The sequence below is a fragment of the Elephas maximus genome, chromosome 11 (genome assembly GCF_024166365.1).
Source record: "Elephas maximus indicus isolate mEleMax1 chromosome 11, mEleMax1 primary haplotype, whole genome shotgun sequence".
NCBI lineage: Eukaryota > Metazoa > Chordata > Mammalia > Proboscidea > Elephantidae > Elephas > Elephas maximus.
Window position 1 is genome coordinate 90862961 of NC_064829.1, and position 23961 is coordinate 90886921.

Here is a 23961-nt window from a genome sequence, read left to right on the forward strand (position 1 = left end):
GCTGGCATTTCAACCTCCTTCCTGTCTGGGGACTTTCCACCTTATTGGTCTTGGAAGGTGGAGCCAGCCTCCCATTATTATTGTTGCCCACCAGTCAATACAGATTGATGACCCCATGTGTCAAAGTAGAACTGCTCCGTAGGCTTTCAATGGCTGATTTTTCAGAAACACATTGCCAGGCCTTCCTTCCGAGGCATCTGAGTGGACTTGAACCTCCAACCTTTCAGTGAGCAGCCCAGCACATTACCTGTTTGCACCATGCAGGGATCCTCCCACTATTGTTTTCAACTTAGCAACCCCACGCAACAGAGAACTACACCACAGGGTTTCCTAGGCTGTAATATTTACAGGAGCTGATTGCCAGGACTTTCTCTCAAGGAGTCACTGGGTAGGTTTGAACCACTAACCTTCAGCAGCTGGAGGCAGTTGTTCGCAGCTAGGTAGTGGGCCTGAAACCTGGGTCTAATAATCAAACACCAGCACTGATCTGGGTGAAAAATCTAGCGCAGTTCAGGCAGCAGAGGCTTGAAGCCAAGGGAGACCAGGGCAAAGCCCAACACAGGAGGCCTGGTGGGACATCCACATGGGGGGATCGGTCAGGCAGAGCACTCCTTCCCCATCTCTCAAAGCCAAGCAACTGCCCTTCCTGGAGCTGGAGGTCTCCTCTCTAAAGAGAAAGCACCAGAATCTGGACCCCAAGCCATGAGTCTGAGCCAAGGATGCAGCTTCTCAGCACCCTGGAAACAGGAGCTGGCCAATGTCTAAGTCCGAGGGTGGCATGAATGGTTAACATGCTCAGAGACTAACCGAAAGGTTGTCAGTTCAAATCCACCAAGAGGCGCCTCAGAAGAAAGGCCTGACAATCTACCTCTGATTCAGTCGCATTCACCGAAAACCCTATGGAGCACAGTTCTATGCTGACACACGAGGTTGCCGTGAGTCAGAAAAGACTCAACAGTAACTGTTTTTTTGGTTTCTCCCCACACTTTCTCAACGATTTTTCTGTAAACCTTAATGGCTGTAAAAACTAGTCTATGAATAACTCATGTAGAAATTGAGTTTTGGTGTTTTCTGATGTATATTTTCACAACTAAAAGCCAAATTTTTTTTTTTTTTTAATGGGAGAAGTAAAAGGCCTCCCTCACACTGCAAAGGTCCCAGTTGCAGACCAGGAAACTCGCCTTACTGAGCACCTCCCCACCCTCCAGGCCCTCTGCTATGACTGGTGGACGGCGGGTGTGGACAGAACTCCGGACTCTGGCACAAACTGGGTCAGTGGCTTTATTACTCTGCTGATGCTGGTGACAATGATCTCCAACTCGCTTCCCCAGCAGGCATGTGTGTCCACCCCGTGCCTTGTTGGGTTGCAAAGGGGAGACAGAGGGTTCCCCCCCAGGCAAGCTCCGCATGCATCTGGTCAGGTCATCACCCCCTACCCTCTTCTATCTCCAACTCTGTCCTGGAGAGAGGGGGCTCCAAGCAACAAGAGCTAACCCTTCTCTTTGGCCTCCTTTTGGTCAAGGGTGCCCAGCCCATGGCTCCTTATTGAGCTCCTCTTCGAGGCCTCTGGCATACCTGGCCCCTGAGGGTCTCCGGGGCTTCATCTGCTCCAACATCATCGGGTGGATCAGCATAAGGGAGAGAGGGGAGAATAAGGGAAAGGGAGGCTGGGCTATGGAGAGAAAGAGGCAGGAATCGGGAAGGGAGGAAATGGGAGAGCTATGGGGAAGAACAGAGAACAGAGCATCAAGAGGTTCAGACGGGAGAGAAGCTGGGGGAGAAAACAGGGAGAGAAAGACCTGGAGGAAACTACAGCCATGGACAATGGCCCGCGGGCAGCACTGGAACGAGACTGGTGTGGTGGCCCACTAGCCCAGGGGCCAGGCAGGGAAAGGTCCCCCGGTGTCAGGGCCGGAGGCACCCGTTGAGGTGTTGACCGCCCGCCCATGGATCCGCTGGTGGCGCAGCACATGCTCGCGGCGCCCAAAGCCCTTGCCACACTGCCAGCAGGCGAAAGGCCGTGCGCCCGAGTGTGTCTTGCGGTGGCGCACCAGGTGCTCGCGCCAATAGAAGGTCTTGCCGCACTCACAGCAGGCATGCGGGCGCTCACGTGCAGGCAGTGGACGCAGCGCCGGGCCTGGGCCACCAGGGTGCGTGCCACGGTGGCGCCGGAGATGCTCCTTGCGACGAAAGGCCTTGCCACACTCAGGACACGCATGTGGCTTCTCAGCAGAATGGCTCTGCCGGTGGCGCTGCAGATGCGTGGGCTTTGTGCCCGTCTTGCCACACTCAGGGCAGGACGAGGAGCCTGGGGCCGCCAGGTAGCTGGGCGCCAGCGGGACCAACGGAGAGCTGACGGGCTCCTGCTTGCATGGCTGGGTGGCCTGGGCATCCCCTGTCCCCGGCACCTCAGGCCCTGGTGCTGTGTCTCCTGTCGGGCAAAGGCACAGGGTCAGGTGGGGGACCTCTAGGCAGGCTCAGGTTGGGCAGCGGCAGGCCTGGGACTGCAGCTGGACCCACTTAGAAAATCCAGATGGTGTCAGGGACAGGTGGGAATGTTTAAAGCCAGCATGATGTAGGGGTAGGAAGGTTGGTCTGTGGGTTCCATATGGGCAGAGACTGTGGATGGATGCATAGATGGATGGGTAAGTATAGCTGGGAAGTGAGCAGACAGGTGAATAGATGGGTGGAAGTGTAGACTTATGTATGAATGGATGGATGGGTGGTGGGTTGCAGGGTTAAGTGGATAGATGATCAGTGGGTATCTGGATAGAAACATGGGTGGGTGGGTAGGTGGGATGGACAGATGAATAGATGGGTGGGAGGGCAGAGTGATGGACAAATGGATGGGTGGGTAAATGGGTGTGTGGGCTGGTGAAGGGGTAAGCAGGTAGATGATTAGACCAGCAGGAAGGTAGAGTGATGTATGAATGGCAGGCTGATGAATGGATGGGGGGGTTGGGTGTAAATGGGTAGATGATCAGACCAGCATGAAGGCAGAGTGATGGATGGATGGCAGGTGGATGAAGGGTTGGTGGTATGGTGAACAAGTGGGCGGGCAGGAGTCTCAGTTGATAACTGGGAAGAAACATGGGTGGGTGCATAGGAGGGATGGACAGAAGAATAGATGAGTAGGAGGGTAGAATGATGGCTGAATGGAAGGAGGGATGGATGGGTGAGTGGTATAATGAGAGGGCAGGCACGTATTTGAATGGGTATCTAAGTAGACACAAGGCTGAGTGGGAAGGTGTGACAGGCTTATGAATAGAGGGACGGACGGATGGGTTGGTGGTGATGTATGAGTGGGTAGGCAGCTGTCTGAGTAAGCAGACACATGGATGAGTGGGTAGGTGGATGGACAGATGAATAGATTGATGGGAAAGTAGAGTAATAGATGAATGGCAGGTACATGGGTAGGTGGATGGATGGGCTGGTGGTATGATATACGAGCAGCAGGCAAGCGTCTGAGTGGGTATCTGGACAGAGACATAGGTGGGTAAGTGCAATGGCCAGATGAACCATCTACTTCCCTTTCCTGCTGGTTTTCAAACTATCCCATGGAAATCCAGGGAGATAAGCAACCTTTGTTTTACCTCAAGAGCTTCTGCCTTGTGGTGTTATTTGCAAAGGAGGTTCCCAGTACAACCAGGGTTTGAAGTGCCTCCCACTCACACACACACCCTTACTAACCCTCAGGTCCAAAGCAGCAGGCGTCCTGACCTTCACTGGCCTGTCCGAGGTGGGGAGATGCTGCAGTGGATGGAAAGATACTGGAGCAGAAGGACTTCCTTCCCCTGGCCCTGGCCTTGACTTGCCGTGTGACCCCAGGTGAGCTGCCTGAACTCTCTGAGCCTCAGGTTCCACCTCTGTGATACAGGAGCCTCCAGAAAGCAAAGTGTGCCCTCTGGCGGCCAAGAGATGTAAAACAACACCTTTGTTTGGCTTGCAACAAGTGTTTTTAAAAATGTGAAAAATATTTTAAAATGAGGCAATTGCACATTAAAAAAAAATTCACATTTGTGGCTTTTCTTAAGGAAAAATAGTAGATGTACTGGGCTCACATTCTCCCCTGACAACCTAGGCTGCAGGAGAGCGGGGGCTGCCTCCTTTGCACCCTCCCATCTGCAACTTCACATCCAGTCCCCTCTCCCTGACCAGCCTGGTCCCTGCAGGTACCTGAATTTCAGATCCTTGGTCTAGAACTCCTTTAGCTCTGGCCTGTTAGATGCCAATGAGTTGATTCTGACTCATAGCCAACACCATGTGACAGAAAAGAACTGTACCATAGGGCTTTCTAGGCTATAAACTTCACAGGAACAGTGCACCAGGTCTTTCTCCCATGGAGCTGCTAGGTAGGTTCGAACCACCCACCTTTTATTTAGCAGCCAAGCGCTTAACAGTTGTGCTACCATGGCTCCTTTAGTGGACTAACCCTTTATGGGTTTCCAAGGGCTCATCACAGGGACCACTGCTGTTACCTGGTCACCCTCCTTTCAGCATTCTTGCTTCCAAAGCCCCAGTCTGGTCATTCAGATGCATGTATCTGTGATATACATACATACTTCTGAAGGAAGTGACTTTAAAATACGTCTACCAATTTTTAGGTACTCCTCTTTTCAGGTGGAACTTAACTACCCTTTCCTTGAACATGAACTGGAGATACTGAATCACATCTAAGGAAGAGAGTATTGCAGAAGTGACGGTCAGTCAACAAAAGGCACTGCAAAATGGTCAACAATTTCTTTAAAACAAAGATGAGAATGTAAGCGGACAGAGAAACGATTAATGGAAATGGAAAAACCAGAACGGAAACAATGAGAATGTTCGTGCATTGTCAACAATGTAACCAGTATCACTGAATAATTTGTGTAGAAACTGTTGAATGAGAACCTAAACTGCTGTGTAAACCTTCACTGAAAATACAGTAAAGGGTAATCTGAAAAAAAAAAAGAAAGGCATTGCAGCTTTACCTTGCTCTCTTGGAACATGCCCTCTGGGGGAAAACAGCAGCCATGTTGTGAGGACACCCAGGCAGCCTTGAGGCCTCCCACCAACAGCCTGCTGGTCATGGAAGTGAGCCACCTTGGAAGCAAGGCCTCTAGCCCCAGCCTAGCCCTAAGATGACTACAGTCTTGGCCAACATCTTGACTGCAAACTCATGAACAACCCCAAGCCAGATCTATACAGCTAAGCTGCTCCACAGAAACTGTGAGATCCACGGAAACTGTGAGAGGTAATGTTTATTGTTTTAAGCTCCTAAATTTTGGGGTAAACCCAGTATGTACGCCACCCCTGTCCCCCGCCGCCCCACCAGTCTCACAGTCTCTGTATGAATAAACCAAGAAAGAAAGAAAGAAAAAAAGCAAACTCATTGCCATCAAGTTGATTCTGTCACAGCAACCCTATAGGACAGCCCCACTGGATTTCCAAGGCTGTAATCTTTACAAAATCAGACTACCACATCTTTTTCCCATGGAGCAAGTGGTGGGTTCAGACTGCCAACCTTTTGGGCACTTATCCACTGCACCACCAGTGATCCTTTCTGTATCAGTAGGCATAATAAAAATAGCAAAGAACTGGATGGTACCCGGTAACTGGATGGTACCATTACTGAACATTTTGAGAAAAGTTCTATAGAAGAATCCTGATCAATGGGGATAAAATGCAGAACAGGATTTTAAATTCTCACGGAATCCAGACTATATGGAACCAGTGAGGCTAGATGAATCCCTGAAACTACTGCCCTGAGATATCTGTAAACCTTAAAACAAAAAATCTCCTGAATTCTCCTTTAAACCAAAAAACACATACTTCAGCTTAACTTGTTAAGAATGTCTCCCTTACCACTATTATAAGAACTCAAGAAAAGGTTTAAACACAGAAGACGGCATTCTCTGATGGTTACGAGGATGGGAAGGGATGGGGAGGGGAATTCACTAACTAGATAGTAGACAAGGATCATCTTCAGCGAAGGGGAGAACACACAACACAGGGGAAGTCAGCATAACTGGACCAAAACAAAAGCTAAGAAGTTTCCTGAACACATTCAAATACCTTGAGGGACAGAGCAGCTGAGCTGGGGCCTGGGGTCCATAGTTTCGTGGGATATCCAGGTTAATTGTCATAACAAAGTTTATTTAGAAAATGTTCTGCATCTCACTCTGGTGAGTGGCATCTGGGATCTTAAAAGCTTGCGAGCAGCCATCTAAGATGCGTCAATTGGTCCCGCCCCACCTGGAGCAAAGGAGAATGAAGAAAACCAAAGACGCAAGGGAAATATTAGCCCAAGAAACTAAAGGTCCACATAAACCAGAAAATCCACCAGCCTGAGACCAGAAGAACTAGATGGTCCCCAACTACCACCAATGATTGCCCTGACAGGGAAAACAACAGAGTGTCCCGGACAGAGCAGGAGAAAAGTGCAGGGCAGCAGAACTCAAATTTAGGTAAAAAGACCAGACTTAATAGTCTGACAAAGACTGGAGGAACTATGGCCCCTGGACACTCTGTTAACCCAGTACAGAAACCATTCCCGAAGCCCACTCTTCAGACATAAACAGGACTATAAAACAAAAAATAATACATGTGAGGAACATGCTTCTTAGTTCAATCAGATACACAAGAAGGCAGGATGAGAAGATAGGAAGGGACAGGAACTTGTTGAATGGATACAGGGAATGTGGGGTGGAAAGGGGTAGTGTGCTGTCACATTGTGAGGATTGCGGCTAATGTCACAAAACAGTATGTGTATAAATTTTTGTATGAGAAATTAACTTGAGCTATAAACTTTCATCTAAAGCACAATAAAATCATAAAGAATGTCTCCCTTGAGCATTGTGTTCTTTTAAAGATCTATCTATACGGGATCAAACTGACAACAACTCAAAAGGTTAGAGAGGGAAAGTAGGGGCTGGTGAGTTTATGTTAATGGGGGAAGAACCATTCGGAAGAAGGAAGGTAAGAATGGTTGTGCAACTCCAAGAATGTAATCAAGGTCCCTGAATTGCACAAGTACAAACCGCTGAATTTGCTGTATGTTCTGCACTGTATATTCTCAACAACAAAAAATAAATTAAAAATAAATAAAAGTCAATACATCTGTTGATGTCTAGCAATGTGCCTGGAACCTAGGAAGCCCGTTCAGCTTCCTCCTCTCCTGCCTGAGAAACTGCACCTGGTCTCCTGGCCTTTGGGTTCCACACCAGCTACCAGAATAATCTTTCAATAACCGTTCTGCCTCTGGAGGGGATCTTTGGTTTTTGCTGTTCGTTATCTGCTCCCATCTTTTTTTTCTAAATACCTTTCCGGGTCAGTGGCCAGTTCTCCTCTAGTCGATTCCAACTCATGGTGACCCCATGTGTGCAGAGTAGAATTGCTCCATAGGGTTTTCAAGATTGTGGCCTTTTGGAAGCAGATCGCCAGGGCTTTCTTCCGAGGTGCCTCTCGGTTGGTTCACATTGCCAACCTTTTTCTGATTAGTAGTCAAGTGCTTAACCGTTTGCGCTGTCACTCAGGGACTCCCCAGGTTGCTATTTTCAGTAAAATATATCAATAACACTTGAAACTCAATTATTACACTTCAGCTAAATTACTTACTGTGATCTTACCATTTAAAGCATACTTCAAAAACAGAGAGAGTTGTCATAAAAAGATTTCCTTTTCTTTTCTTTTTAAACTAATAATAGTTCCCCTGTCTTTTAATGAAGGCAATGTCATTTCCCCTTTCTCACCCTAGTTCGTGTGGGTTAACTGGAGCCAACCCAACTGCCAGCTCCCGGGGGTGGGTCTGTGTACCAGGCCCAGCCAATCAGAATGCTGCATCCCCAGCCAACAGTGATTGGGTTGGGAGTAGCACATGACCCATTCAGAGCCAATGAGATGCAGCCATGGGACCTTTGTGTGGCTGCAGGAGGCCAATGATAGCTGAGTACTGGAGCACAGAAGCTCTGGAGTCAGGCTGCCCAATTTAGATCTTGGCTCTATCGACACTTGATCATGGGCGTGTTGTTTCCCTTGTCTGCGCCTCCATTTCAGCAACTATAACACGCACACGATGCCATTTATATCAAAGGGACATTATGCTCAAAAAGCTGGTAGAAGGGCACCTGGCACATATCAATTGCTGATACTCATGGCACATTCACTGCCCAGTGGCTTAGCTGCTGTCCTAAATCTGACCATGATACCGTGAGCACCTCAAGGGCAGGAGTGTCAGTCCTGGTGCCCAGGTGGGCCTGGTACGTGACAGGGGCAACGAGACGTTCATGGAGCAAATGAATGGCAGGCAGGAGGTGACCTCCCCCTAGGGCTGCCCTGGATGCTGGGGAGGGTGAGGGCAGTGTGAGACAGGGTGCCAGCTGCTCACCTACAGGAATCATCCTGCCACCTTCTTTCCCCACGCAAAGTCCGGAGCCTTCCGTCACATCATGAGGTACCCCTGTCTCTGATGACCGATCTGGAGAGGCCGTAGGTCCCTGGAACAAGAGAGACCACATTCTGGATTGAGAAACCTCAGCAGCAGCCACTGTTTTTCTCCCTTTCTCCCCCTACCACCTTTAAGTAATCATCAATTCCGTAGCCCTGCAATCTGTCCACTTCTCACACCATCAGAGCCACCAGCCAATCTAGGCCACCAGCCAGTCTAGGCCACTGCCATCTCTCCCTCCATGACCACAGCAGTCTCCTGATGGATTTCTCTTGCCCTACTCAGCCCCAAAAAAGAGCCCTGGTAAAGCAGTAGTTAAGCGCTCAGCTGCTAATGAAAAGGTCGGTGGTTTAAGCCCAACAGCAGCTCCATAGGACAAAGATGTAGCAGTCTGCTTCCATAAAAATTCATAGCCTTGGAACATTCTGAATCCCACTTTGGAGAGTGGCATCTGGGGTCTTAAACCCTAGCAAGCAGCCATCTAAGATGCATCAATTGGTCTCAACCCACCTGGAGCAAAGGAGAATGAAGAACACCAAAGACACAAGGTAATTATGAGCCCAAGAGACAGAAAGGGCCACTTAAACCAGAGACTACATCAGCGTGACACCAGAGGATCTAGATGGTACCTGGCTACAACTGATGACTGCCCTGACAGGGAACACAACAGAGAACCCCCGAGGGTGCAGGAGAGCAGTGGGATGCAGACCCCAAATTCTCGTAAAAAAAGACCAGACTTAATAGTCTGACTGAGACTAGAAGGACCCCAGTGGTCATGGCCCCCAGACTTTCTGTTAGCCCAAGACAGGAACCATTCCCCAGCCAACTCTTCAGACAGGGATTGGACTGGACAACGGGATAGGAAAAGATGCCAGTGAAGAGCGAGCTTCTTGGATCAAGTAGATACTTGAGACTATGTTGGCATCTCCTATCTGGAGAGGAGATGACAGGGCAGAGAGGGTCAGAAGCTGGCAGAATGGACACGAAAAGAGAGAGTGGAGGGAAGGAGCGGGCTGTCTTATTAGGGGGAGAGCAATTAGGAATATATAGCAAGGTGTATATAAATTTTTGTATGAGAGACTGACTTGATTTATAAACTTTCACTTAAAGCATAATAAAAATTTTTTTAAAAGTTTATAGCCTTGGAAATTTCATGTGGCAGTTCTACCCTGTCCTATAGGGTTGCTATGAGTCAAAATCAACTTGATGGCAATGGGTTTGGGTTTTTTTGGACCCAGCCCTGAAAGGTCCCTTGGTGGCACAAGTGGTTAAGAACTCAACTACTAACCAAAAGGTTGGCAGTCGAACTCACCCAGAGGAACCTCAGAAGAAAGGCCTGGCAATCTGCTTCCACTAGGTAAGACCCTCTGAAAACCCTATGATGCACAGTTCTACTCTGACACACGAGGTCGTTATGAGTTAGAATCACTTGACAGCAACTAACATGACAACAACCAAAAGGCTGGCAGTTTAAATTCACTCAGCAGCACAGTAGAAGAAAGGCCTGGCGATCTACATCCATAACATTACAGCCATTGAAAATCCTATGAAGCGCCAGTTCTACTCTGACATACATGGGATTGCCCTGAGTCGGAACTGACTCAAGGCCAACTGGCTTGGGTTTTTGTTGTTGTTGCCCAGTCCCATACCCCAAACCACTATGCACCTCAGATTCACAACTTTGATCTCATCAGGGATGAACTTGGGCGACATGGCAGTGGTGGCAGATGTCGGAAGAACCCACATACTGAACGACTGAAGAAAGTTGCACCTAGGCCACCTCTGAACCAAAAGTCAAGAAATTGTTTCTCACTTTTTTATGGTATGTGTAGGGCTAGGAATTCACTGTGATGACTGATACTGGTAACTACAGTGTAGACTCCATGAGGGCAAGGGCCTTATCTTCTGGTTTACGGACGGGTCCTGGGTGCTTAGAATAATAGTGCCTGGTACACGGTAAAGGAGCCCTGGTGGCACAGTGGTGAAGTACTTGGCTGCTAACAGAAAGGCTGGCAGTTCAAACCCACCAGGTGCTCTGCAGGAAACTCAATGGGGTAGTTCTACTCTGTCCCATAGGGTAGCTGTAGCTATGAGTCAGAATCAACTCGATGGCAACAGGGTTTTATGGTTACATAATAAGTGCTCAATAAATTATAGCTATGGAACAGATGTACAACCCTCCCCAGGCCTCTTCTTGTCCTGCCTTGAAATATAAGGCTTGATACAGGGAGGGCAGGGCACCACCTCCTTCTTCACCTCTATTTAGGGGGAATCTGATCTGTTCTGCAGGTAAAGGAAGAAGGCCTAGAGAGATCAAATGAATGGGCTACACATACTCAGCATCCAGACTCAGAGGCACAATAGCCAGAGGGGATCATTTGAGAGCATGGGGGCAGGGCACATGCCAGCTTAGGGAACCCCAAGAAAAGCTGATGGGTTGGTAGACGAGCAAAGTCCTGGGGACAGGCGGGCCCAGCCATCACTTGGTTAGCGTAACAGGAAATGCCCAAGCCGGGCTGTATCTCAGAGATCAGAATCCCAGAGGAAATCCTGGAACTTCACAGGCAGGGTGAAGTGCAGGGAAAAGCAAAGGCTAGGAGCCCTGGTGGCACAACGGTCAAATATTCAGCTGGTAAGCGAAAGATGGGTGGTTTGAGCCCACTCAGCGGTTCCACTAGAGAAAAGACCTAGCGATCTTTTCTCCCACAAAGATTACAGCCTAGGATACCCTATGGGACAATTCTACTCCATCCTGTAGGGTTGCTACCAGTCAAACAGACTAACTCAATGGCACACAACAACAAACTGTTATTTTAGGAGCCCTGGTGACAAAACAGATACACGCTTGACTGCTAACCGAAATGCTGGTGGCTTGAACCCACCCAGCAGCTCCAGGAGAGAAAGACCTGGCAATCTTCTCCCACAGGGATTACAACACAGTTCTACTCTGTCAGTGGGGTCACCACAAGTTAAAACCGACTCAATGGCACTCAACAAGAAACTGTTAAGTGTTGAGCCATGGTCATGCAACCGTTAAGTGCTCAGCTGCTAACTGAGGGGTTGGTGGTTCGAATCCTCCCAGCAGCTTCCCAGGAGAAATACCTGGCGATCTGCTCCCATAAAGACTACAGCCAAAAAAACCATATGGGGTAGCCCTACTCTGTCCCGTGGGGTCGCGATGAATCAGAATGGACTCAATGGCACCCAACAACAACTCTTAAGTGTAAGAGCAGAAATGAATGAAAAAGCAACAGTGCATTGATCAACAAACCCAAAACACACCCTTTCAAGAGAATGACAAGATAGTGTAAACCTTTAGCAAGTGACTAGGAACAAAACAAGACGGCACAAATAAACATCAACGATGAAAACTGGCACAGCCCTAGGGATCGAGGAGATTTAACAACTGCTGAGAAAACCATGCACAACGTAACATTTGGAAATGTAGACGAAATACACAGTTTTCTGTTGTTGTTGGGTGCTGTCGAGTCCATTCCAACTCATAATGACCCCGTATGACAGTAGAACTGCCCCACTGGTTTTTCTAGGCTATAATAATTACAAGGAAACCCTGGTGGCGTCGTGGTTAAGTGCTATAGCTGCTAACCAAAAGGTCAGAAATTGGAATCCACCAGGTACTCCTTGGCAACTGTTAGGCAGTTCTACTCTGTCCTATAGGGTCTCTATGAGTCCTAATCAACTTTGACAGTAACAAGTTTTTTTTTTTTTTTTTTTTTAAATCTTTACAGGAGCAGATTGCCAGGTCTTTGTCTGCAGATCCACTGGGTGGGTTCAAACCATCAACCTCCCAGTTAACAGCCGAGTGCTTAACCACTGTACCTCCAGGGCTCCTTGACAGTTTTCTTAGGAAACATAAATTTGCTCAAGAGACCAGTAACCACAGAAATAAATAATAGAATTAGGACCTCTAGCCTCCTAAACTGTGAGAAAATTAATTTCTGTTGTGCTGTTTCTGTTATAGGAACAATAGATAACTAAGACGCCATCCTATGGAGATATCCATGTGGCAAGGAATTGAAGCTTCCAATGAGCCATGAGAGTGTGGCATCTTTTGAGTGGACCTTCCAGCTCCAGTAGAGCCTTCAGACAAATGCAGCCCTAGGTGATGTCTTACCTGCAACCTCACGATAAACCGAGAGTTAAGCCACCCACAAGACTGTACAGCTTTCTTTTCTTGAGCTGTTCTTCTCTTGGAAGGGGATGGCAGGCTTGTAAAATGAGTTGGGGGGTTTCCCATTTTCTCTGTGCTCTGGGACAGTTTATAAAAGATGGGAATGTTCAGTTCCTTGGTGGTCTGGCAGAACTTACACATAGAACTGCTGGGGCCCAGTGCCTTTTGTGAGGGAACTGTGCCCCACAGTGTTTTTATGGCTGTGACCTTTCAGAAGCAGATCGCCAGGCCTTTTTTCCAAGCTATCTCTGAGTGAACTCAAACCTCCAACCTCTCCTTTAATAGCTGAAGGCTTGTGCGCCTACACCACCCAGGAAACCAATAACCTGTCCTGCCATTCTCCCACACAGAAAGAATTTCATCTTATTTGCTAGATTATATACTTTAAAAAGCAATAACCACCATCTATTTTTATAGTCATTTCCCAAAAGGACGTTTAAAAAAAAAACAAAAAAAGTACATATGATGAGCTCAGAGTAATAATAGTAGCTAACATCTATATGGCACTTAAGGAGTCGTGGTGGTGCAATGGCTAAGTGCGTGGCTGCCAACCAAAAGGTTGGTAGTTTGAATCCACCCAGCAGCTCCATGGGAAAAAGACCTGGCAATCTGCTCCCATAAAGGTTACAGCCTAGGAAACCCTATGGGGCAGTTCTATTCTGTCACGTGGGGTCACTATGAGTCATAATGACTCGACAGCACCCAACAAGACCTACATGGCACCTAGGTGTCGGGCCCTGTCCTGAGCACATTACATCCATGACTCATTCAACCTTACCACAAAGAAGGTACTATTACCATAGACCCTGTCGTCAGATGAAGACCCTGACGCACACAGAGGTAAGTAATTTGCCCAAGACCACATCGCCAGGATTCTGCTGAGCTGGGCTGTGACTCCAGGCAAGTATGTCCAAAGTCCATACTTTCATCCACTGCGTATGCTATGGAACCTTCTGGAAGAAGGCAGGATTATATTACATCAGTGATCCCCAACCCCACTATGCATACAAATCACTTGGGGCACTTTTTAAATGAAATACTGAAACCTGATATACAACAAAGGATTTGTATACAGACTAAATGACTCTCAAAACTCAACAGTAAGAAAACAACCCAATTAGAAAATGGGCAAAGACTTAGACAGACACTTGCCCAAAGAGGACATACAGATGGCAAATAAGCACATGGAAAGATGGTTCACATCACTAGGGAAATCCAAATGAAGACCACAATGAGATCCACTATACACCTACTAAAAACCCCCAAATAACAAACCGTCGAGTCCATTCTGACTTACGGCGACCCCATGGGTGCCGAGTAGAACTGTGCTCCATAAGGTTTTCAGTGGCTATGATCTTTTGGAAGTAGACTGCCAGGGCTTTCTTCTGAGGTGCCTCTAGGTGGACTCAAACCTCCAACCTTTTGGTTAGCAGGTGAGCATTTAACTGTCTGCACCACCCAGGGACTCAATAATGGCAATATCCAAAATCAAACCCATTGCTGCGTAGTCAGTTCTGGCTCATGGCAACCCCATGTGTACAGAGAAGAACAGTGCTCCAAAGGGTTTTCAGTGGTGGGTTTTTTGAAAGTAAATTGCCAGGCCTTTCTTCTGCGATGCTTCAGGGTGGACTTAAACCTCTAACCTTTCACTATGCAGTCAGGCGGTTAACCGTTTGCACCACCCAGGGACTCCCTCATCGTACTTTGCAAACCCTTATCCTATTTACTTGTTTGGGTGCAGATGGGTGGCACAAATAGTTAAGCACTTGACGACTAGCCAAAAGGTTGGTGATTCAAGCCCATGCAGAGTTGCCCCTGAAGACAGGCCTGGTGATCTGCTTCCAGAAGGTCACAGTCTTGGAAACCCTACAGGGAACAGTTCTACTCTGCACAAACGGGGTTGCCATGAGTTGGAGTTGATTCCATGGCACCTGGTTTGGTTTTGGTTTTAGGAGTCCCTGGGTGGTGTGAACGGTTAATACACTCGTCTGGTTAACCAGAAGTTTGGCAGTTTGAGTCCACCCAGAGACGCCTCAGAAGAAGGGCCTGACAATCTACTTCTGAAAAAGAGGCCACCGAAAACCCTAGAGAGCACAGTTCTACTCTGCACATGTGGGGGCACTGTGAGTCAAAATCAGCTTGATAGCAACTGAAGACAACCAATTTACTTGTTTGCACGTGGACTGCATTCTCCCTGCTTTGAGAAGGAGAGAAGGGGAGACTATGTCTGACCCCACAGGGGTGGTGGTGGAGTAGGTGCAGGTGCACCAAGGGCCGCTTGCCATGCTCACCCACAGCTCCTCTAGCAGGGCCACGGCCTCCTCTCCGCTCCGGGGCCGCTGGCTGCGCACCCAGGCCTGGACCGCAATGGGCAGGGCGCTCAGGAATTGCTCCAGCACCAGCAGCTCCAGCATCTGCTCCTTGGTGTGTACCTCCGGGCGCAACCAGTCACGGCACAAGGCACGAAGCAGGCCCAGTGCCTCCCGGGGACCAGGTGCATCACCCAGGTGGAAGTGGCGGAAGCGGCGCCATGGGGAGTCCAGGGCCAGGCCCTCAGTGGTGGCTGGGTCCTCCTGCTTCACATGCTGGGGCGCCAGGACCTGTTGGGGGGATGGGATCTCCATGGGGGCTGGTGTGTCAGTCAGTGGCACCTGTAGGGAAAAAGTTCAGCATGGTGAGAGCCAAGCACCGTCATTCTAGGAACCACCACTGCGCTCGCTGTAGAGACAGGTGGTGGCAGTTAAGGGGACAGGGTCTGAAGCCAGACTAAAAACCTGTGCGGTCGAGTCAGTTCTCATTCATGGCGGCTCCCTATGTGTCGGAGTAGGACTGTGCTCCATGGGATTTTCAGTGGCTGATTTTTTGAAGCAGGTTGCCAGGACTTTCTTCTGAGACATCTCTGAATGGACTCAAACCTCCAACTTCTCAGTTAGCAGGGAGTGATTAACTATTTGAACCACCCAGGGGCATGGCAATGACAATAACAAACACCAAACACGTGGCCATTGACTCTTGGCCCCAGTGGGGTACAGAGATTTGGCCCCCTAAGGCTTTCCTGGCTGTTAGCCTTTAAGGAAAGAAGCCCTCCAGATAATCAAGAGTTTTGGCCTGACGGACCTTTGACTGCACAGCACGATAGCACGGGGCTGGACGAAAACCACAGACTATGGTGCTGAAATGGATTAATAAGGAACTTAGCAATGTGGCCCGTGACGCTCCAGCACAACGTTCTGGAGGTCCATTTGGGGATGGTAAGTTTTTCTTTTTCTTGTGTTTCATTGGCAAGTCACCATTATGGGACCTAACGACAGCCCGTATCAAGACGGTATATTCTTTTTGACAATTCATTTTTCTACAGACTACCCCTTCAAACCACCTAAGGTTGCATTTATAAGAACTTATCATCCAAATATTAACAGTAATGGCAGTATGTCTTGATATTCTAAGATCACAGTGGTCTCCTGCTTTAACTATTTCTAAAGTTTTTTTGTCCAATTGTTTACTGCTATGTGAGCCGAACCCAGATGGCCCCCTAGTGCCAGAGACTGCACAGATCTATAAAACAAAGGTAAGTACAACTGAATATCTCAAGAATGGACTCAGAAGTATGCCCTGTGATGCTACCTTAAAGTCAGAATAACCTGCATTGTAGCTGGAATAAACTTTAAATTACTGTTCCTTTTTTTGATTTTCTTATCTGGCTGCTCCCCTATCAGACCTCATCTGTTCCATTTTTATTTTTGCTTAACTCCCTCCATTTATCCACATGCTCATAAAAAAAAAAATAAAAAAAATTTTTTTTTTTTTTTTTCTCAGAAGACTTAAGTTCTTCCAGCTTAGGACGATAAGTGCTTTTAGAAACCGTAAAGTAGTTACAAGAGAACAGTTGCCCAAGATTGAGAGTTTTTTTCTTAAAAACAGAGCGTGTGTATTATGCGGCCAACGTCTTTACTCTAACCTGGTTATGAGACTAAAACCACTCCTCGCTGTTCTCACATGCTGAAGAAATCGTCTGAGGGGGCAGGAGATGGATGCTCAGTTGTCACATCAAAGGAAGTAGCATTACTCTGGCAGCATCCCTTCTTGTTGAAGCCTTCCACTGTTAGAGATTTGAGGTTATATGATATACTTTATGGTCATACCTAGTGTGGCTGGAGAACGGATATTGAATTTATAGCATCAGCAGAACAGGTGATGTGATATATTTTATGCACGTCAATAAAGGAATAACCTATTCTTGTGCTACCAAAAAAAAAAAAAAAAACAAACCCATTGCTGTTGAGTCGATTCTAACTCATGGCAACCCTACAGGACAGAGTAGAACTGTCCAACAGAGTTGCCAAGGAGCATCTGGTGCATTCGAACTGACAACTTTTTGGTTAGCAGCTGTAGCACTTAACCACTATCCTGTGCTACAGAGAATGGAAATTGGAAGTCAAACACCCTTTGTATTCCAAAATAGGGTCTCAAACACTTTGTAATTTTCATTTGAATTGTTAGGAGACTTGGAACTATTAATCTATTTTCCAATACACTGTTTAATATAGCACTGAATAAATGATACGAGTTGTCAATGGATGAATGGCCAACTAATAGCTCTGCTAGTAATGACTTTATCTTTCTTCAATAAAGTTACATAAATAATAAAAAGAAAAGGAACCCTAGTGGCACAACAGTTAAGTGCCCGGCTACTAACTGAAAGGTCAGCTGTTCAAACCCACCAAGCACTCCAAAGGAGAAAGATGTTGTCTTCCATAAAGATTACAACCTTGTAAACACTATGGGGCAGTTTTACTCTGCCCTATAGGTTCACTATGAGTCAAAATTGACTTGACAGCAACAGGTAATCATTTAGGGAGCAGACCGCCAGGCCTTTCTTCGGCAGTACTGATGGGTGGGTTTGAACCAACCTTTCCATTAGCAGTCGAGTGGAAACCAACTGCGCCATCCAGGGACCTGAACATACTGGTGATAAATAAGGTCACTCCACTGTCCAGACCAACCTCTACAATCCACTGAGTGCTCAGGCTTCCTTGGGGCAGCTACAGTGGCCTGTGCTACCTCCATTAAAGCAGCTGTCCCCGTGTTCTAGCCATCTGTGTCCGAGTAGCAATGTCCAGCCCAGAGCCAGGCACTTGGAGGCCTCAAGAGATGGACACTGATCTGCATCTGTTATAGACTGAACTGTATCCCCCAAAATATGTGTTGCAAATCCTGACCCTACACCTATAGTTATAATCCCATTGGGAATGGGTTATATTAATGAGGCAGTATTAGTGTAAGGTATGTCGTAAATCAATCTCTTTTGAGATATGAAAAAGGAGATTAAACACAAGCAACCAGCAAGCAGAGATGGGGGAAGATAGATGTCAAGCCACGTGCAGGTCACTGAGAAACAGAAGCTCAAGAGACAAGGACCTCCCTCCAGAGTCTACAGAGAGCGCCTCCCCTAGAGCCAGCACCCTGAATTTGGACTTCTCTGTTCTTCGCTATGAGTCAGAATTGACTCGACGGCACTGGGTCTTTCTGGGTAGCCTCCTAAACTGTATTGTATTTCTGTGCTAGAACCCACCTGTGTTTCTGTGATAACAGCACTAGATAACTTGGACAGTATCTCTTATACTGTCTTCCCCTGCCCAACTTCCCCAACCACCCTGTGAGTTGGGGAGCTGAGTTCCACTGTGCAGAGGGAGAAAGAGACATTCAGAGATTGACAGTCAGGATTCCAACCCAAAACTGCCACCAGAGCCCATGTTGGTTCCACCGTAGAACTATTTATCCAGCACCTACACAGTGGCATCACTAAGGGGGTGCAGGAGCGCAGGGGTGCACCAGGTGACACTGTCAGAGGAGGTAACACCAAAATGACTGCCTATAAAATTTCTGTGTACTGTTTCAGCAGAAAATTATCATTTTTTATAAAAATATCCCTGTAGTTAGTTATAGGAGCCCCAGAGGCTTAGTGGTTAAAAGCCCAGCTGCTAACCAAATGGTCAGCAGTTCAAATCCACCAGCCGCTCCTTAAAAACCCTGGGGGGCAGCTCCACTCTGTCCTATAGGATCGCTACGAGCCGGAACTGATTCAATAGCATCTAACAACGGTTGGTCATAACAACAAAAACACTTTTTGTAAGCCCACCTTACATGTATGAATACACCTACAAGGCTAAAACTCTGCTAATTTACTTCTGAACCGTGTAATGCACGCTGGTCAGAGCTGTCATTGTTACCCAATCACAGTGACGCTTCAAATCACATGGTTTTGTCTGCACACGATACAAGCACTAGCTGCTGTTTTTGTTGCTACCGGTGTCTTTATAGTCACTGATTCTTCTTCAATTTGCTGGTGTTTTAGCTATGGTATTGTGGTAATTAGTATTTGTGAACCTATTTCAATTAACTTTTTTGAGAATGAAATAGTAATCAAAGGAAAAGATGGAGTGATACACAGGAATTACGACTTAAGAGTAACATTAGTACAAAAAAATATTACTAATGATTCTGTACAGTCTGGAACTAGAGGATGTCCGCGGAGGGAGGGAAGTGACACTAACTCTAGTGACACCACTGCACCTACACATGCTGGAAGGGGCCCTGGTGGTGCAACAGTTAGAAGTTCAGCTGCTAACCAAAAGGCTGACGGTTCAACCCACCAGCTGCTCCGTGGGAGAAAAACGTGGCAGTCTGCTCCTATAAAGATTACAGCCTAGGAAACCCTACGAGGCAGTTCTACTCTGTCGCATGGGGTAACTATGAGTCAAAATCCACTCGAAGGCACCTAACAACATGACTACGGCTTTCAGCTCTGCATGACCGGCTGCATGACTATGACTTTCAGCTCTGCCACTTATCAGCTGCGTGACCTTGGACATATGACTTGCCCCCCTCTGAGCTTCATTTCTCCATTCTTGGGTAGCATGAACGGTTAAGTGCTCAGCTGCTAACTGAAGGGTTTGGTGGTTCAAGTCTACCCAGAGGTGCCGCAAACCTACTTCCAAAAGAATCAGCCATTTAAAACCCTACGGAGCACAGTTCTACTCTGACACACATGGAGGTACCATAAGTTAGAGTTGACTCAATAATAACTTTTTTTTAAATACCCGTTGGCTGTAGAGTGGATTCTGACTCACAGTGACCCCACAGGACAGAGCGGAACTACCCCATGGATTTTCAAAGCTGTAATCTTTACAGAAGCAGACTGCCACATCTTCACCCTGCTGAGCGGCTGGTGGATTAGCAGCCAAGTACTTAACCGCTGAGCCACGAGGGCTCCCCAGGAATAGTAATAGTTGCTGCCTGCCAGGGGTTACTGCCATGAACTCCTTAACGGTCTGGCACAGGAAAGTGCTCAATGAAGACTTGTTTGTCTACCCCCGGATTTCTCAACCTCAGCACACACACTTAAAAAAAAGGGGCTGGACAATTCTGTATTGTGTCCTGTGCAATGTCCTATGTTCAGCAGCAGCCCCAGCCTCTGCCCACCAGACGGGAGTTGTACCTCCCCAGTGTGACAACCAAATATGTATCCACACATGTTCCCTTGGTGCAGGGGGTGGGGTAAAACTGCCCGAGTTCACTTAACAAATATTTACTCAGAGCACAAGGGCTCTGGAACAAATACCAGCTCTGCCACTTCCCAGCTAGGTGTTCCTGGACAAGGTACAACTGCACCTTTTACACATGGTGTCTCCATTTCCTTGGCTTTAAAATGTGGCACAGTTAAGCACTAAACCACCTGCCAAAATGCTGGTGGGTTCAAACCTACCCAAAGGCACCTTGGAAGAAAGGCCAGGTGATGTGCTTCTGAAAGGTCACAGCCATTTAAAACCGTACGGAGCACAGTTCTACTCTGTACACACTGGGATCACCGTGAGTCGAAATCAACTCCACAGCAACCAAAAACAACAACAACCAAACCAAAAGTGGCACTGAGAATTAAAAGATTTAAACAAACAAACAAAAAAACACCCATTGCCGTTTAGTCAATTACGAGTTATAGTAACCCTATAGAACAGAGTAGAACTGCCCCATATGGCGTCCAAGGAGGGCCTGGTGGATTTGAACCGCCAACCTTTTGGTTAGCTGCCATCGCTCTTAACCACTGTAACAACAGGGTTTCCAAAAGATACATGGAAAACAAAAACGCTGAGAACGGCTCTTGGCACTAAGTACTCAACTAGTGTTAGCTTTTCCTACTATTGTTACTTTCTCTAAGCGCCAGCGTTAGCTGCTGGAGGAGAGTAAAACCCATTGCTGTACAGTGGATTCCGACTCAAAGACCCTGTAGGACACAGAAGAACTGCGCCACAGGGTTTCCAAGGCTGTCATCTTAACCGAAGCAGACTACCACCTTTCCCCCCGCAGAACGGCTGGTGGGTTCAAACTGCAGACCTCTAGATTAGCAGTCCAGTGCTTAACCGCTGCGCCACCAGAACTCCTTACAACCTGAATACGTACTCTTAACGTAAACAAGGAAGAAACAAGCAAAGCAAGGTCATGATTCTTATCCTCAAGAATCTCACAACTCTATGAAGTGCAAATGCACTTGTATAAAATAGCACACAATGCTAACAACCTGCACACTTAGGACAATAAACCCGTTGCCGTCGCGTCGAGTCCAACTCATACCGACTTTATAGGTCAGAGCAAAACTGCCCCATAAGATTTCCGAAGCTGAAATCTTTATCGAAGCAGATTGGCAGGTCTTTCTCCCTCAGAGCGGCTGGTGGGTTGAGCCGCTGGCCTTTCAGTTGCAGCCCAGCGTTTTCATCACTGGGCCACCAGGGCTCCTTACCTATGGTAATATCCGTCCCCTTAACTCCTCCTCGCAAACCTTTCCGAAGGGGTCTTATCCAGGTTCCCTCAGGTTCCTTGTCCAGTCCAGTTTCCCACCACCCAGCTTTAATCTCGTACCCCGCCCCCTGCTGAAGCCCCCTCCCCCAGCGTTCGAACGACCTCCCCAGCTCCCCTATCCCCTCCCACTTCCTATGCCCACTTCCTGCTCCTACCTCTCCCGCATCCTCTACCCCCGGGATCCACAGGCCCCCGCCTACTTCCTGACCTTCCCACCCTCCGCTTCCTCCACCTCCCATTCACTCTCCTGTCCCCATCCCCCCCTCACCCCAGTCATCTCCTACTCCCTCCTCCCAATTCCCCTATCCCTCCCTCTTCCTGCACACAAGCCCCGTCTCACAGCCCCTTCACTCGCCTCTCCCTCACCCAACCCCCTCCAACCCCTCCCTCCTTTTCCCTCTCGCTCACCTCAAACTCCGAGGCGAGGCCCCCCGAGGCCCCTCGCCTCCTTGCACATGCGCACCACGTTCCGTGGGACTCCATGCCCCGGCAGGCCTTGCGCCAAACTCCTCCGTGCCCCGCCCCCAACCCACACAGCGACCGAGGTCTGCCCATCAGTCAGCCCAATGCTTCACCTAGAACTATATTTCCCAGGAAGCATCGCGGCCCGGACGGCTTCCCATTGGTCTGCGCCGGTACAAAGGGCGTGGTCTCCCACCGATGCTCGGGGTCATAACCTGTTGCCAGACGAGGGACTCCGTTTCTCTGGAAGCATCGGGGTGCGGACGGTCTCCGATATGCGCCCGCCCCCAAATGGTTCCGCCAAATACAAAAACCACACTTCCCAAGAAGAAAGCGCTGCCACCAGCCTATTGGTCCTAGCTAGCGCAAACGGCTCTCAGCGCCACTGGGCCTCACTGCCGGGTGGTAGACTTTGGGTTACTACATTTCCCAGGAAGCATTGCGGCAAGGGCGGCTTCCCATTGGCCGTCGCCGGTGCAATCGGTTTCGCGCCGCTCGGCCTTGTTTGTGGTCGCCAGACTGCGGACTACATTTCCCAGGAAGCATCGCGGGGATGACGGTTTCCCATTGGCCCGCGATGGATCTCGGGCATGAGCAAACTGTCGAAGGGCGAGGCGTTGGCCACGAGGAGGAGGAGACTTGGTGGGGGTTGTCGTGGAGACCGGAGAAGGGTGGGCAGTGCCGGGCGTTTAGGAAACGGAGGCTCGGAACTCGAGGAACGGCCTGGCGAGGAGGGGAGCGGGCCAGAGTTCGCCAATCCGGAGCTGCGAGTTTCGTCCCCTTGACAACGGCTTGTATTTCTCTTCTCGCTCCGGCATAGGGGCAGGACAAAATAAGGGAGGAGGCTGGTGCCAGGGGATCTGGATGGGAAGCGGCTGCACTGTCAGAAGTGAGCAGTGGCGCAGGGGACACCTGGGTGCCCCAGTTTGGCCCCGCCTATGTGGACTTGCACCAGCCACCGCCCTGTCTGGCCTCACCTTCTGTGAATTGGGGGAGTACTACCTCCCAAGGAGCCCTAGTGGCTTAGTGGTTAAGAGCTTGGCAGCGGACCAAAGGGTCGGCAGTTTGAATTCAGCAGCCGGTCTTTGGAAACTCAATGGGGCAGCCCTACTCTGTCGTAAGGTGTCGCTATGAGTCGGAATTGATTCAAAGGCAACGGGTTTGTTTGTTTTGACTACCTGCCACAGAGTCCCTATGCTCAAAAGGAACCCACACTTGGTTTAATGGTTTACTGTGGCCATCTTGAAATTCTTAATACTTTATGAATATGGGTCCTGCATTGTCATTCTGCACTGAGTCGCACACGTTAATAACTAGTTATGTACATATCACCTTGATGATTTGTGCAATATCCGCACACCACCAGCGTTTCTCCTGCATTCAGGGTAGGGCCTGTTGTTAGTTGCAGCTGACTCAGTTCTGACTCATGGCAACCCCATGTGTGCAGAGTGGAACTGCTCCATAGAGTTTTCAAGATTGTAACCTTTCGGAAATAATCTCTAGGTCGTTCTTTTGAGTTGCCTCTGGGTAGGCTGGAGCCTCCAAATTTTCTGCTAGTAGTCCAGTGTATAACTGTGTCACCCAAGAACTCCGGGATAGGGCCTAGTATACAGTTAAAAAAAAAAAAAAAAAAATCCCATTGCTGTCAGTGTCGTGTGTCAGCGTAGAACTGTGCTCCATAGGGTTTTCGGTGATTTTCAGAAGGAGATTGCCAGGACTTTCTTCTGACACACCTCTGGGGGGACTCAAACATCCAACCTTTTGGTTAGCAGCTGAGTGTGTTAGTTAACTTGTCGCATCACCCAGGAACTCTGCCCGATATCTTTGGGTACCTGATATAGAGGAAGGGTGGATTATGGGATAATCTGGTGGTGGTTTGTGGATTAGCCATGAGCTGAGCACAGGCCAATTGATGTCCTATAGTGGGGATGTACAGATTATGTGGAGGCCCAAATGAAGATCTAAGGGAATCCATTGCCGTTGAGTCTACTGTGACTCATGGTGACACCATGTGTTAACAGAACTGAGC

The 23961-nt window shown here is 48.3% G+C and overlaps 1 protein-coding gene and 1 pseudogene across 5 annotated transcripts; one reads left to right on the forward strand and one right to left on the reverse strand.

Annotated features, from left to right (window-relative positions):
- Nucleotides 1-1267: 1267 nt before the first annotated feature.
- On the reverse strand, nt 1268-22272 carry ZNF444 (zinc finger protein 444). Of its 5 annotated transcripts, none has more exons than XM_049899886.1 (4): nt 22046-22272; nt 14909-15268; nt 8366-8474; nt 1268-2431 (listed from the first exon to the last, which is right to left on the reverse strand). In XM_049899886.1, exons 2-4 carry the CDS (start codon nt 15239-15241, stop codon nt 1869-1871), a joined length of 1005 nt encoding a protein of 334 aa, XP_049755843.1. In that variant the 5' UTR covers nt 15242-15268; nt 22046-22272; the 3' UTR covers nt 1268-1868. The 5 variants fall into 5 exon arrangements, with proteins under 5 accessions (XP_049755843.1, XP_049755839.1, XP_049755842.1 ...); XM_049899882.1 differs by lacking the exon at nt 22046-22272 and adding an exon at nt 21879-21987; XM_049899885.1 differs by lacking the exon at nt 22046-22272 and adding an exon at nt 21626-21653.
- LOC126085010 (ubiquitin-conjugating enzyme E2 D3-like) lies at nt 15784-16313 on the forward strand (annotated as a pseudogene).
- Nucleotides 22273-23961: the final 1689 nt, after the last annotated feature.